Source organism: Fulmarus glacialis, unplaced genomic scaffold (genome assembly GCF_000690835.1).
Source record: "Fulmarus glacialis isolate BGI_N327 unplaced genomic scaffold, ASM69083v1 scaffold23896, whole genome shotgun sequence".
Lineage (NCBI taxonomy): Eukaryota > Metazoa > Chordata > Aves > Procellariiformes > Procellariidae > Fulmarus > Fulmarus glacialis.
Window position 1 is genome coordinate 52,542 of NW_009217810.1, and position 15,745 is coordinate 68,286.

At 45.4% G+C, this 15,745-nt stretch overlaps 1 protein-coding gene across 1 annotated transcript in view; it reads left to right on the top strand.

The window, feature by feature from the left end:
* SETD5 (SET domain containing 5) overlaps nt 1–13,829 on the top strand; it is a 41,035-nt gene extending 27,206 nt beyond the window's left edge. Inside the window, 7 exon segments of the mRNA XM_009579832.1 lie at nt 1,644–1,700; nt 3,196–3,663; nt 5,425–5,711; nt 8,766–8,899; nt 12,698–12,771; nt 12,956–13,240; nt 13,243–13,829. Coding sequence (XP_009578127.1) covers nt 1,644–1,700; nt 3,196–3,663; nt 5,425–5,711; nt 8,766–8,899; nt 12,698–12,771; nt 12,956–13,240; nt 13,243–13,572 — 1,635 coding nt within the window. The 3' untranslated portion in view covers nt 13,573–13,829.
* The last annotated feature ends 1,916 nt before the right edge of the window (nt 13,830–15,745 follow it).

Here is a 15,745-nt window from a genome sequence, read left to right on the forward strand (position 1 = left end):
AAGCATGGTAGAAATACTTTACATCAGCTTCAACTATATCATTTGGGTTTCCTTTCTCTTGATTGAGTAGAAGGAAAATACCTTATACCTTTGATTTCTTGATAGTTTACTTTTGCAAAAATTTGCGGAAGTACTGAGCAGGCTGCGTAGGTGGTTTCCCTTGCTCTAAACTCTGTGGGAGAGTTACCAGCGTCCATCCAGCTAGGAGTAGAAATACTTTACATCAGCTTCAACTATATCATTTGGGTTTCCTTTCTCTTGATTGAGTAGAAGGAAAATACCTTATACCTTTGATTTCTTGATAGTTTACTTTTGCAAAAATTTGCGGAAGTACTGAGCAGGCTGCGTAGGTGGTTTCCCTTGCTCTAAACTCTGTGGGAGAGTTACCAGCGTCCATCCAGCTAGGACCTTCCACTTTGTTTTGCTGCTCTGTGCCTGTGAATAGGGATCATGCAGTTTGCAGTTTTAATTTTATTTTCTAGTACTGCATATTTTCATTTAAAAAAATGGAACTCTTCAGGCTGGCTGCTCACACTCTGCCAGTTAAAACCATTAAAATATTATGCAGTGACAGACTGCTCTGTACTAGGGACTGTTTTGTAGGAACCCCTCACCTGTTTTGCAACAGGGCAAACAGTCCTCTGTGGTATTTTTAGCTTAGTGTGCTTTTAATTATTTTCTTTGAGAGCCCTTTCTTGTAAGCTGTTTGAGAGCAGATCTGTAGAGGTTAGGGAAGGTTGTGGAGCATCGAAGAGAGAGATGGAAGACTGTTTCAGGTACAGACCTTGATTGGAAGTGATCCTTACCTTTGCTCTGGTTGAGATGGCAGATCAGGGCAGTGTTGCCATGCACCTCCACAGTCTAGTCACTGGTTTCCTGTCCCGCCGTAGTGTTAGTTATTTCTATTGCCACATAACACATGGGAAGCTTGGATTTCACTGGGCATCTGTACCTTACTTGCCCCTTTTACACATTTTTTTCCTCTAGTAAGAGAGTCTTAACAGTTTGGTAGACCATAGGCTTCTTTGTTCAAACTTTTGTATTTCCCTCAATGCAGCTTATTCGTAACATCTCTATTTTAGTGTCATGTCTGTTTCATTTAGTTATCATCAATTCTAACTTGAGCGAATACAATTCACCATGTATAAAGCTTTATACCTCAGTCCTGTGGTGCTGTAGGAAGAGAACAGAAAGTTTTTTTGTTTTCTAGTATAAAGTCTATGAAAGTTCCCTATAGTGTTTAAGGGATCTTAGTTGCCTTTTGTTTGCGCAAAATCAGGCTTTCCATTTCTCCCTTGTCCTCAAACTAAACGCCATAAATGGCTTTCTCTATATTTCATGGTGCAAACTCTGTATCTGACAGCATCAGAAATATAAAGAATAAGATGCTTCTTTTCTTCACATTTATGTGCTCTGTTTTGGGTACTAAGTTATAGCATGAAGCATAGTAACCCAGTCCTGTCTCTGTCCTTCCAGGAACTTTAGAAACCACTTAACCAACGGAGTTGCCGTCCAGCCTGGGGCCAGTTGCTGGGATAGTCTTTGTTTAGAATAGCCATTGCTAACCGCTGTGCTTGTTTTTCAATTGATTTTTATTTTGCTTTTTAAGTAGATGAATAACAAGATGCTTTTCCCTCCTCTAGAACGTATCCTCCCCTGAGAGTTCCCCTGCGCATAGGCCTGAGTCCATGTCACCCGAGGTAGTTATCACACCGTCTCAATTGCATTTGAGCCCGGGAGCGTGTGTGCTTGTGTGTGTATTTGAGGCTGTGGTGGGAGGGAAGGGATGAGAAGTGCGGAGGCGGGTGGGAATAAGGGTGGAGCATCAGTCACAATAAGGCTGAGGAGAGTTTTCAGGCTTATCGCAAGAGAGCAAACAAATTGAAGACTGGAATTTATTATTCACTTGTTGACACTGGTGGGAAACAGGCAGTGTGAAGACCTGGTATGTCTCAGCTACTGAGGTGAAAGCAACAGGTCCAGGGACCCTGGAAATACCATAATCAACTTCAGCCCCGGCCCAGCAGATAAGTGGTGTGTGATATTTACTCAGTAGCAGGAAAATGACTATGGGGGAAGAAAATGGAAAGCGTTCTCTAGGAGTTTTGACTTATGAGGACACAGTGAGGCACCTGACCTGCTCTCTTCAGCCTTGATTTATCACCTGTTCACTTGCAGACTTAAAATGTGGAGGAGATGCCAGAAAGTAGCAGTTTGTTTACCTGCTGGCCTGTTGTAAAATCTGAGTGGAAGTACCTTGCTCAGAGACTGTTTCATTGTAGAAAATACGCACTCATCTCCAATGTGGCAGATTACTTGGAGCTGTGATACAGCAGAGGAAACATTCTCAGCAGCAGCAGTAGGGCAGAGCTGGTGCCTGGTGCTGCTGTGTTTTTCCCTAAGCACTATAGTCCTGCAAAGAGGATGAAATCGTGTCAGTTAAGCTCATTGTCTGAGATCCTGAGATATTAACATGGTGAAGGAGACGATTATGCCGTTGCCCTGGAGTTTTTTTGGCACTTCAAGTAGATAAATGGGTATACCATTGTGTCAGTGCCTAGTGCTCCAGAAACTGTGACAGCGCAAAGATGATGCCATTATGGTTTTGTTAGAGAATGTAAAATGTAGAAATGCAGTATAAATTAAATGAATGTACTATTGTTAGAGATTTCCAAAGCTCACAATAAGTGAAAATAAATGGCTTGGAGGTCCTGAGCGTTTTATTGTTAGGAAGTTAGTAGTGGCTGACAGTCAAGCTTGGGACAGGCAAGAACTTGGCTAATAAAACAGCAAATGGACAGCAGATCTTTTCTGTTCTCTCCCCATAATGAACCTAGCTAGTACTATGTGTTAACATCAACTTTGTGACATATGAGGCAATTGAAAATGCTGGGTTTTCTTCATTGACTGCCTGGGGATAGTGCTGAGCCTTATCCTCATGCTGCAGTGAGACTGCTAAAGGAGGAAGGGCATCTCGTACTGGACAGCTAAACTAATTATTATTTAATCTCAGTCATTCCCCTGTAGAATGAGCAGAACAGTGCAGGAAAGGACCAAAGGGGTGATCAAAAGGAACTGGAAGGCAGTAAGCTGGCATTGTGCAGAGTACTTTCTGATTAAGTTTCTCTCCCCACCTTTGCCTGACCCTTTTCCTGACTTCTCACCCCCCTCCTATATCCTTCTTGGATTTTCTAGCTCTGCCTCCGATCCGACCTGGATTTGAAGGGTGGGTACGTGGATTGTGGTGCAAACACCTGCCCAGAACGACCATCGCTGCTCAGCTTTGGATCCTCTGATCTGGCTCCACAACCCTCCATAAACTCTACTTCAGAGATGAACTTCCCAGGGAAAAGTGGGGAGGCACAGATGCTGCTACGAAGCTCTGATCAGGCTTTTCGGACAGAGTTTAATTTAATGTATGCCTTCTCCCCGTTGAACGCTATGCCACGTGTAGATGGTTTGTTGCGGGGATCTGCTCCTTTGGGAGAGAGGAAGCCAATGAATTCGGAAGCAGGATGCTGCAGCTCTCCTGCCGAAGGATATTTCAGCAGACACGAGTCAGGGCTGCTTAAAGAGGCAGTGCATGGATCCATGTCTCCCTGCAGCGAGAGGGCTTGTGAAGGCGTCAGATCGGCTCCCCAGAATCCGCCACAAAGGAAGAAGGCAAGTATTCTTGTAAAAGAAACTCTTAAGATTGCGGGAGCCTGAGCAGGAACAGTTGGCATCACGGGAAAGACTTACAGGGAGAACAAAGAGAGCAGAATACAACTAAAATGTAGGTTGGGCAAGTAATCCAGGCATCCAGTGTCTGGATGAAAACAGTCTAAAAGTTGTTAAAAGAGAGCGAGCTAGTCTTTAGGCAAGATTTTGATGTGAGAGGTGGAAGAGAAAGACCACAATGAAAATACCTCTTCGGGGAGCACAGAAAGGAGAGCGTGATGCTCGCAGCTTTCATAAACAGTTGTTAAACTGAGACAACACCCAGAGCAATAACACAGTGCAACTGTACTAGTTGGTGGAGGCATTTATTTATCAGGATGAAAAGGGTCCTTACTAGAAAAGAGGGTCTAATGTTTCAAAAGAAAACCCAGGCTGTTTATTAGAAGGTATTAGAACATATCCATTAATATGGAAACATGGTAACATTGCAAGAAAAGTAGATGAAGGTTGTTACTTAAATTTTAGCTCTTTGAAACTAAAACCACAGGAATATTGTTTAAAGAAAACAAATGCGTATTGGTTTCTAATAGCAGGCCAGAGACCCTCATGGGACTAAAACTGAGTGAAAATGACAAATCAGGCATTGCTATGATAAAACTGGGTACTCGTGGGACAAATAAACATACACTTGTGTAAATGCGTATCGGTGCCTTTTTCTGTACTTGGATTTTCTTTTTTACTGCAAGTGTGGTAACTCGGATCACTTGTGTAAGTGTCCAGCTGGATGGAATATCTTATTTCCTTTCCATTTCTGGAGGGTTTTGATTTTTTCCTTTGTTTTTCAACCTTCATGTGTTGAGTTACTTTTGGAAATATCCTGTTCAAAGCCTTCTATACAGGCATTGAATCATAGTTGATGAATTCTTCAGCAGAGCTGCCTTCTGCGAGTACTTTATGGGGTCTGTGCCTCAAAATAACTCTTAAAGGGAATGCACAGTGAAAGGTAAGTGCTCAGTTGGAAATACTTGTGTATTTTTGGTTCTGCTGTCCCTGTGTTACGAGACTGCATTATCTGGGACCTTTTGGTCTGTGCCTTTGACAAATCTGAGGCTGCTTTGCACAAAATACTTTATACCTTTGCTAAAAGTAATTTATTTGGGTGATAGTGCTGGAAGGTTGCAATACTGGCTGGTGAAACACCAAAGCAGGAAACTGCTCTAAGCAGGTTAAAATTTTGTGTGAGGCTTTACCAAGTTTTTAGCATTAATGTGGCTGAACAAATACAGGTGAACAGGACTCTCTGAAGATACCAGTTCTGTGAAGGAGGCTCTTATTCTCTGGTTTTGAGAGGTACAGATACTGATACACATTTTATATAATATCACAAACCAGAGGGAGGGAGTGAAGGGTGTTGAGAGGAGGATGTAGAGGCTTGATGCTTGAATGTGCAAGCATATACTGAAGTAATGTGCAATTCCAGATTGTTAGAGAGGCAAACTAGCTGGGTATTTCCAGTGGAGTATTGGTCATAAACAGTAAAATGTGGATGAGCGTGGCAGTCGATGAGCGATCCAGATTTGTACCACTTAGCTCTTTTTCCAGAGTGCCTGCAGATTCAGGAAGATTTTATAATCCCAACATACCTTTTAAAATTTTATCTGCAAACCCAGAGAAATAGATTTTAAAAACGGTGTGTGGGCATGTAACTCCCCCTATCCCAGTCCATTGCATTCCCTGGCTCATGGCTGTATTTTTCTCTCTCAGGTATCTCTACTAGAGTATCGCAAGCGGAAACAAGAAGCCAAGGAGGGAGGCGATTCAGTGCGATGTACAGGGACTCCTACCCGACAGGGCAGCAGCAGTTCTGTGACTGACACAGATGGCAACAGCCTGCCGGGCTCTGTAGTACGAACCCCGTCCTCCCCACAAAGTGGCTTCTCCCCTTCTCATCCCTCCCTGCCTCATGTAGAGGACATCAGCCCACCAGACTCGAGGGGGGCTAGTTCCTCAACATCACTCAGCAAATCCCAGGAGAACATCAGCAGTAGGTGGTGAGTGTTATCCTTCCAAGCAAGCCTGAGATTGCTCCACAGAGAAGGACCAAACTCTCTAGGGGGCATTTCCATAACAATAAGTGCAGTTGGATGGATTTTGTCTTGTCTCTTGGCATTGTTCTCTTTCGTAATTGCTAAACAACCATGAAGGATACCAGCAGCCTTCTCAGCCTGCTCTTTAGTTCTTGGTTTAGATATCAAAAATCTGTCTTGAAAGATACGAAGTTAAATAGTCTCTCTTCCACCAGTTTCTTTTTAAGGTCTCAGGTTTGAAGGTCTTACTCTTGCAATGAGAATTTAATCCAGGTCTTTTCTCGCTGAACCTTCACTCTGTTTGGACATGTGTGATACTAAGTCAACTCCTATTCGGAAGGAAAGCTACAGAGCCCTCTGCCACTTTGCATGTGAGAAGCAGGGACAGTGTAACAACTCCAGCTTCCCTAATGCCTATGCACACATAGCTTGAAGAGCAGTTACCAGACTGCAGTCGGTGGCTTGCCAAAGGCATGGGAAAAAACATCTTTATCATGTTACCATGAGAAAGTTTGATAAGGGGAAAGGCTGGTCTTCAAAAACTTTTGAACCTGATAGCAATGTCTGGTCCAAAAAATTAAGTACTGCAGCACTGAAAAACAGAGTGTTGCATTATAGTGTCAGTGCAGTGATGGTTAGGGTGTTCTGCTGATTGGAGCTATGTTGTACACTGGCTCTGCTGCTTTGTACTCAAGTTCTGTTCATGGCCACCGCAATGAAAAGGGCATACCTTTCTTAATGCTGATTCTCCACGTACGCAGCTGTGTCACTGCTCATGTAATGGCAGGGGGATGGCAAGGGAAGAGATGCTAAGCAATGCTGAAGGTAGTGAGAAGTATGAATTCTGTGTTGAAAGTGCTTGACAAACATTGTTTTGGGTGAATCTGCAGGAGTAATAAGATCTGTTTCCTTCCTTTTTCCAATCTTCCATTACTCTTGAAGTGGAGATTTATAGAACTAATTTGTCTTGTACCTTACCTCTCTGACAGTACTCTGTCTACCAGGTGGCCTTCTGCCATATGTTGGGACTGGCCACAGCTGAGCCATCAGCTGATGATTAGTTCATAATCGTTATTTTATAATCAAATATTATTCTGTGCAAGTGTTGATATCCCATGCCCTTCTCCTGTGCCACTTCCTTCTGCCTGCAAAAGGGTGAAAGAAAAACGTAGCTAAATGAAAAAAAAACTAGTTCAGGGTGAGGTGTCAGTGTGGCAACCTTGCTCTAGTACAATGTTTTGTATTCTGTGAGCTTCATCTGCTACTCCTCAGCAGGTGCTCCGGATTCAGTTTCTCACACGGTTTCACGAGTAAGTATTGTGTGGGAATAAAGATCATATTGTTATGGGACGCTGGATATAAAGTTGAAACCATGCTGATACATTTTGAAATGGGATTAAGCAGATTTTCTGCCTTTTAAATTCTTGTTCTTCTGTGTTTTAATGGGCAAGGCTAACAAACGTACAGTCCCCTTCTACTTTTAAAAAATATATTAGAAACTGCATGTTACTGAGTTAAAGTCATGACCCAATTTCATCTTTAACTCTGAGTGCTTACATTTCAGATACATTTCCAGACATTCACAGTAATATAATATTAGGGACAGAAGAAAATGGTGGGAACTAAAATTACGTGCCTTAATTTTTAGAGTTGTCCAGATTTTTGCTGAATTCTACAATATTTGCCAATAGCTTTCATTTAAAAAAAATTAAGTTTCTGTCTCTTTCAGTTGCCAAGATACAGCCATCACAATGTAAACAGATGTGCTGCTGCCCAGTAAACCCAGCCTTGCAGAAAACTGTCTCCAGCAAAACAATAGCAGCAACGAAGGTGTGAATTCACCCCCTCACCCCATTCACCTCCATGAGGTGTGAACTCTGGCCTCCTTCTCCCTTCTGCCTCAGTGAGGGGTGAACTTTAATGTCTGGGCTATTTATTTTAAAAAAAAAAAAAAAAAAAAGGAAATAAAACAAGCTAATGTAAAGCACAGTTTTAAATATATCTTTTAAAAACAAAAAGCTAAATACAGAAATCTATTTATGGTGTTAAGCTGCATGCTTATGTGGTATGCAGTGCATTTAATATTATACTAAATATTTAAATTCAGGCATTTTTAAGGCGCGTGTTCTTCAGTGTCTAGGGTAAAGGCATTGTGAATCCCTGATGAAGGTGCTACTATCTTATAGGTTAGAACACATATTTCTAAAGAGATTTGGATGGTCCTGTGCATGGTAGATTGAATATTGACCCACGGGTCTGGGGTTTGTCTCTGGCTCTGTTTTTCTTCTACATATTGGCTTTAGGAAAGCCACTTCACCTGAGTTTTTTCACGCTCAGACTAGGCACTTGTAATATATATTGAAACAAGATCTCGCACTAATCTTGAGCGGAGAGTTTTCACATTTCAGAATAAATGGGAAAAAGTAGCGTTAATGGGCAAAATGGCCAACCTAGCTCTGCTCCAGGAACGTTGCATGATCTGACTGTACTATCTTGACATTGTATTATCATAAAGGTATTGGTTTTGCTACTTTTTAGTTTGAATAAAAGTAATCTATGCAAAATAACTGCATCTAATTTTAAAACAATACTAGGATTTTCAAAATGCTGTCGAATCTCGAAACAATCTTTCTAGGAGAAGGTGTCCTGTAATCAGGTGATCTACTGAACTGGATGTTTATACCATGTTTTTGATAAGAGTAAAGATTTTTTATTTCTGAGGGCAGTGCTATCATGGTAGCCAGTGACTGGCAGTCTAAAATCCCACAGGAGGCTATTTACATTGCAGAAGCAGTTCAGAAGTTTATTCCTCATCTGTCTAGAGAGCTGGTGGTCTCTGATCCCTCCTTTCTATGTTAGAGGTTTGCATTTGCACTAACATCATACCAATGAATTTAAGCAGAAACTTAAACCTGTGCTGTGATTATACCAAGGACCCCACAGCCCCCTTGTGCGTTGGTCACGTTGCTCTCGGCTGCGTAATAGCAATCCTCAGCTGTTACCGGGTTTTTGTTGCAGGATGGTCCCAACGTCAGTGGAGAGGCTTCGAGAGGGCCGAGGCATACTTGAGAAGGTGCTGCGAAGTGGCGCAAAGGTATCCCAGAGAAATGAATCCTCACCTACCTGTGACAGTGCTGTTGAGAGAGATGCAGGTAGGAAGGTGAAACTTTTGAACACTTGGTTGGTGGGAAATGATGGGCTCAGATAACTTTGCAAACTTATCCATGAAGTTAGTTGTACCTTCATCTTTAACGTTATCAATGCCTCATAAGAGCCTTCTGCAAACCATACTTTATTGTTATTCAGATATTGCCTGAGCCTATATCCTTCTGTTAGACCTGGAAGACCTCCAGGTTTCTCCAGGGTTTGGATTCAAGACTACCTGCATCTTGGCTCTGGCAGGGACAGCTTCTTTGTCCTTGGACAGATGGGTTAAGCAGCATTGCCTCAATTGCCCCTATGTACTGGGGATGAAAGTGCTATCATTTAATAATTCCAGTTGGCTGAACATCCAGAGATAAATGTATTATCACACTAAAATGCAGGTGTAGGCTTTAGGCAGTGCTAAGAACTAATTTAGCTTCCAAGCCTTACGTCAGCTCTTTTTGAAATTACTTGATTCCCTGAGTTACGATATTTGTCAGTTTTGTGAAATGGTACCTCCTTACTGAGATGAATTCAGTTCTGTGTTGGTGTTCCTTTCTTCTCTGAATAAAGCGTTGTCCTCACCAAGTAGCATGCAGGGTTAGCGAGTATTTGTACCTTGAGCTGAAATTATACCCCTCTTTTATCCATCTGTGGTCTAAAGGTGAGATGTGACTTTCTCTGAGAGGGACAGATCATTTCATCATTGCCTAATTTCTCAGCTGTGAAATGGAGTTATTTTTCTTTTATTTATTTTGCAGTCTCTGTTGAACATGATTGTTTTTCTCTAACATAGTGCCCTCAGAACCCTGATCGCACTTGGGACTTACAGGGATGGATCATCACATTTAAATAACAGTCTGTGTGTTGCCATCAGCTGCTGCTCCCTCATAGCTGAGAACTGTTGTTGGAGACTCCTGGCTGATACGGTTACAGCTGGCTGATGATCTGTAGTAGGGATCTGAATCTCTGGAAGCCAGAACCTAATCGTGTGGTATTTTAGACATGGAAAGACTAGAGCCTCTAGCCCAGGCTAGCACAGAGCGCTCTTTGGGTAATTCAGCAGCAACTTTTGCCTTTGGGGTGTCTCATTTCTGAGCATTTTAGGGCGAGTAGGTATTTACTTCACTCCAAATCAGACTTTCTCCCCACTTGCAGTAAGGTGTATTTGGGAGCACTTTCTGAAAACTGGCCTGTCATCTGGGATTTTGCTATCTTTGTACACCTAAGCGCATCTCTTTTCAATGCCTTTTCTTCATGTAGTCTTGAGAGGGAATCCTCCACCCTATCAAAAATTTCACCGGTTTCATGGGACCCCACTGGGAGCCTGTATCCTATCTTTCATACCAGTGGAAGTGGCTTTCTCGGTCATTATTTTTCAGAAGGGTAGGCAAAATCCAGACTCGCAACAGGCCTTTTGCCCACTGTAATCTGTTTGGCTCTGGCTTTTCAGTCTCACCCAAGAGTTAGGCTGGAGTCAGACTTTCAGCTACTTTGGTCCATTCTTCTTCCCTGTTAGGTAAAACCCATCTCACTCCAGGTTGCAAAAACTTAACGCTCTAGCTGACCAGTCTTTTTGTCTCTTTCATCCTAGCGCAGCAAAATATTTTTTTCTTCTTTTGCATATTCTGGCAGTTTCTTCAGTTGCTTGTGTAGATTCTGCGAGCCACCTTCCCTCCCCCTGTTGCTGGTCTGCTTCTTAGTGAAAGAAATGAGTGGCTGAGTCCCTGCCATTCCTGGTATCACCTGTAGGAGTTGTGAAGATACACGTTTACTTGATGCTGTAACAGATAATAATATGAGGAGAACTAAAAACCCCAAACTTGGATGGTGTGCTGATGGGGCATGTAGGAATGAAATGGAATTTGTGTGCATGCCACACTTGTGAGAATTGCAGCTGCTCTCAGTTAAAGCTGTCACTTCGTATATGCTTTAGGTTGACACAGGCCAGTACTGCCAAGAAAAGCAGTTCTTCTTTGTGTCCTTCCTTGTGCAGGTATTAAGAAATGGGGGAGGGAAATGTTGGCTTTATCTTCTAAGTTTACATAAAGCAAATTCAGGAAGGTTATAGTTTATTCACCTTTTGTAATTTAGAGTCTGTCAATACTCTTTAACTTGTCAAGGTTTTTTCTGTGCACAGGCACTGCCAGTAAATTGTGCAGCCCTGCTGGTGTGCCTGGCCTTTTAAGAAACAATTTCTTCCAGAAATCTTTAGATTCTTCTGATTCTCCTACTCTTGTTAATGAGAACAATCTCCTGGGTTGAACAGTTAGTCGGTTCTGTGCATGACTGCTTAACAAAACATGCCCCAAACTTCGAGTTTTGCCTCTCTGCAGTGCAGTACTTGGAATGTCACCTACAGCAAACAGCTACTTGATGCATCAGATGTAGTTTCAGAAAATGGAAGGCAGCACAGGACACGCGCTGGAAGCTTCACGCCCCGGTCTCTGTGCAGGTCCTGTGCCCTGAGGAAGAAGGCTTCTGAACCTCAAGAGCAGACAAGACAACTCCGTCCAGATTCCTGTTTAGCTAAGCCAGCAACTGTGATGTAGCACAGAGAGGACAACTGCAGCAAAGCCATGGGCACTGCTGACACTGGTGCTCGTGCCAGTGCATCTGGTGCAAAGCCAGACCTGTCTGGCGGAAGTACAGAGCAGACTAAGGCAGCGTGTCCTGTTTCATGACTGAGACACATCTGTCATATAAATTTGATATTAATACCGACACTGTTTCACCAAGGCATTTCAAACACGGCTGCTGAGAATCCCTGAGATGCTGCAGATAAACAGCTCTGTCTCATTAGACTGCAACATAACTCTGATGTGAGATCTTCTAGTCCCACCAGTTTCACTCCCTCCTAACGAAAGCACGATCGCCAGCTGTAACCCCATGGTTATAGTAGTGGCAACTGAAAAACGTGGCAAAGTGGCTGGGTCACTTGCAGTAAGTACTTCTTGCCTACCCCAGTTCAGGTTCAGTTATTTGGGAGGGCAAGAAGCTCACCCACCCTATAAGATATGGGTGCTAGAAAGGCTTGATCCCTCAAGCAGCAGCTTATTCCTCTTGATCTCTCAGGTAACTAAGGTGGATCAGTGTGTACTGTGCTGCTGTTATCCCTCAAGCCTCAAAGCATTTTCATCATCTTGCCCTGTTTCTGAAACTGGCATTTCTGAGGTCTAAGAGTAACTCCGTTTGGAGCCACTCAATTGACTTGTAAAGCATAATCCCCAAAATGGCAGCAGGGGTGCTGTCAGCCTTGGCAGCATGGGACTTGAGTCTTCGGCAGTGTCTGGATCTGCCTTTGAGGAAAACCTGCAGCAGGATCCTGCTGACAACCATCTAAGAAGAGACAGTTCTATCTCCCCAGCAGTAATTGTAGCCAGTGTGGATTCCTGTGACCAAGGCTGAGTGGAGAATTGCTGAGTCCTTAGAAAATGTCTTCTGCCTCTTCTTCCTTCTGGAAAGCCAAGGGAGCACAAGCTGTCTGTGTGGTGTCACCAGGTGCAGCCGTTCAGATAGGCTGGTCCAAGGCAGGTGAGCTTTCTGCTAGACGAGAGAGAACTGGGGTAAGGGAAGCAGCAGTTCCTAACATGTATGGCTGATTTATGCATGTTAAGGTTTTCCAGTTGCCTTTTGCTAGGGTTCTTCAGCTTCTGAAAGGCTGATGGCTGGAGAAGCCGCTCTTGTCTCAGCTGTAGCTGGATGCAGAACAAGACGGCTGGGGTGTGTGCAGGTGTCATTTGAGAGGGAACTGCTGTGGCCTCAGCCCAGAGACTGAGGTTTAACATCTTGCCTGTACATTGCAGACACAGCAGAAGGAGACACTCCAGAAGCCCACAAAGGACCAGCAGTTTACAGTCCTTCTCGATACAGCTACCAGGTAAATTCTTTCATACATTATCTGCCTGAACTGCAGCTTTAACAGGATTAGGGGGGAAACTGGGTTTGGCTGCCAATTATTCCCAATCCTGTTGCACTAAGCACCTTTGGCATGAGAAGGAGGTAGGAAACGGGGAAGTCAGTCTGACGTGCTTTTTCTTTTTTTTCCCCACCAACCTGTTCAGCTCCTGCAGTCTGACAGTCCCCAGGCAGAATCGCAGACCCTTCTCCAGCAGAGTTCCTCCCCCTACAGAGGACACCTTACTCCATCTCCTGGGTACAGCTATCGAGCAGCAGCACAGAGGACAGCACACAGTCTCTCTCATGGCTCCTCGGAAACATCCCTCTCCTCCACCTCGTACTCCAGCCCTGCCCACTCGGTCTCCACAGACTCCTCTGCCCTGTTTGCAGGGAATTCGGGGTATTACAGCAGCCAGCAGCACTCTGGCAGTGTCAGCGGCAGGCTCCTGGAGAAGAGGTGGCCTGGAAGAGGCCCTCCCCTGCCGCTGCCAGCCCAGCACAGCAGACGGCTGTGGACTCTCTTTCCTCTGAGTCGGGCTCTCAGCCCTGCACAGGCGCGCCGGGCTCCACCTCCGCTCCCCAAAGTGCTAGGTCACTACAGTCAGACTTGCGGACTATCAGTCTACCGAATTCTGGGCAGTCTGTTCTCTACCAGGGCTCCCGGGGGGCAGTGATTTCCAATGCACAACACTATCCACACCGCGGGGGAAGCAGTGTCCATCAGTACAGACTTCAGCAGCTTCAAGGTTCTGGAGTAAAGACTCAGACAGGACTTTCCTAGGGCTGCCTGGACTCCAGGAGGACAAAACTCCCCATAGCTCCTTCCAGTCACCTCTGGAAGTGGCTCCTGGGCCAGTGTTGGGAGCTTGCACCTGATGCTGGGGTGCCAGGGGTCAGAGGCTGAGGTCTGAAATGCACGGGTGAGATTTGTGAGCAGTATTGGCCTCTGGCCTTGTAGGAGAACGCAGATTTCTCTGAGGCAGAGACTGTAGCAAAGCTGTTCCCTGATGTGTGGGTACATTGCAAAAAAGAAAAAAAAAAAAAGCAAATGGTTCAAGTGCAATGACTGTGGTGCAGCCTCTGTCTCTTGTCCGTGCCCATGGCCATAGTCACTCATGCAGTACGGACATCTTTTTGAATACGAAAGCAGTTTAAAGGAAACATTGGGGGAAGTTGAACTCCAATCCCAAAGCTCTCTTTATAGGTCAGGTTCTCAGTGCGTTCTGGGGAGGGCTTTAATCCGTTACGATCATTCCAGTCACAAGCAGACGAGCGCACACGGCTGCCTTTGGGCCTGGGTCATGACTGCCGCAGTCGGAGCTTTTCCCAGGACAGCAGAATCTCCGCAAATGTGAACTAGCACGGAGGGGTTGGAGTGTGTGTGCCTGTCGCTGCAAAGGATCTGGGATGCACTGTCGCGTGCTGCTCCGACGGGGCGCGATCGCCGCGTCCGTCGCAGGTCTGTGAACGGGAGCATTGCTGGGGCGGTGCTGCCACATGCCACCACGCCGGGGGCGTCTCTGGCTGCCGGTGCGCAGACATGCTGGGGGGTGACCAGGGGCCTGATAAGCAAAGTGATGCTGCGGCATGCGGGGGGCTGCCTGGCTGAGGAGCGGGGGGCTGCAGAGGGGTAGTGGTTAGGTGTTCGGTGGGGACCCCCGTCTGTGCCGAGCCAGACGCTCTCCGTGCAGTGCTGCGCGGGATGTCTTTCCCAGCCGCTGTCACCTGCCGAGCGTGGCAGCAGAGCCAGCCCAGACACAGTGCGCTGTCTGTTCAATTCCATACGATTGCCAGCTTCTTTCTCACTTGTTTACTGTAATATCGGGCGTGTTTTTATTTATCTAATTTTATATTCAGTTATAACCATAGTAGGTTAGCTAATATACGACAGGTGTCATCCCTGGTGCTGCAGTGGAACTTCTCCTTTCTCTTGGATAACATAATGCTGTGAGTCTGTCTCCCCTGTCTTTTCAGATGCACAGTCTTCTTCCTTTTTTTAGGACTGTTACAGGTTTCTCTAACTCACAATTGAAATCAGGTGTTTGTTCAACCTAGGGGAGACTTTTAAAATATTGAAACAAAGAGTAACTTTCTCACACTGTCTGGCTGTGAGCGTGTTGGGATGGAACTTGTCACCCCGCAGTTGGGTGTCTGTATACTGTATAAAATAGGTGTAAACTTCACTCGGCTTAGCCCTGGAGGTGCAGCCTCCCCTTTCGTGCTCTGAACAGCACGGGGCAGGCAGGCTCTGCCCTGCCAGGCGGCAGGAGGGAGCCGGGGGGCCCTGCCCAGGGCCTCCGGCACCTTTGGGCGCAGCAGGGGGGCAGGAGGGAGGGACCCTGGAAAGCTCTTGGAAAGGTGGGGGCTGTAGCTTCTTACTCTAGTGGAGTTTTTACACCATGCTGTAACATTTGAACTTTCACAAGAGATGTAATAATTTTGATAATAAAAATACTTAACTTGAAAACCAATATTTTGGAAAGTCCCTGTTTCCTTACCACCTTCAGCGCTGGTGCCCAGGCTGTGGGGTGAGGGGGGTGCGTGTTGGTGTCTCTTCCCTGCCCCTGCAGGGTAAGTGAAACCTTGCAGGAGCAGCCCTGCGGATCCTCCCTTTTGCCAGCATTTCGGGTGAAGCCAGGGGCTGCTCTGGGAGCTGCAGTTCCTGAGGAAAGGGAAATTCCCCGAGCTGCCTGGCTCGGGTTGTGAGATGTGGCTGCGCTGCTGCTCTTCTCGCCCAAGCTCATTTGAGGAGGAGATGGGGTGGAGGATGTGCCCTGCACTACTGCACCTGCTCCAAAACCTCTTTTCTGGTGTGCTGGTACCCAGGGCTTTTAGTTTTGATACTGCTTGCCTTTTCCGTAGGAAGCCTGAGGTGGGCTGAGCCTGGAGTGGGGCCACCCAGGTGTGCCTCCAAGTGCTGATCCTCAAAGCTGGCACATCCGAGGTGCCCAATG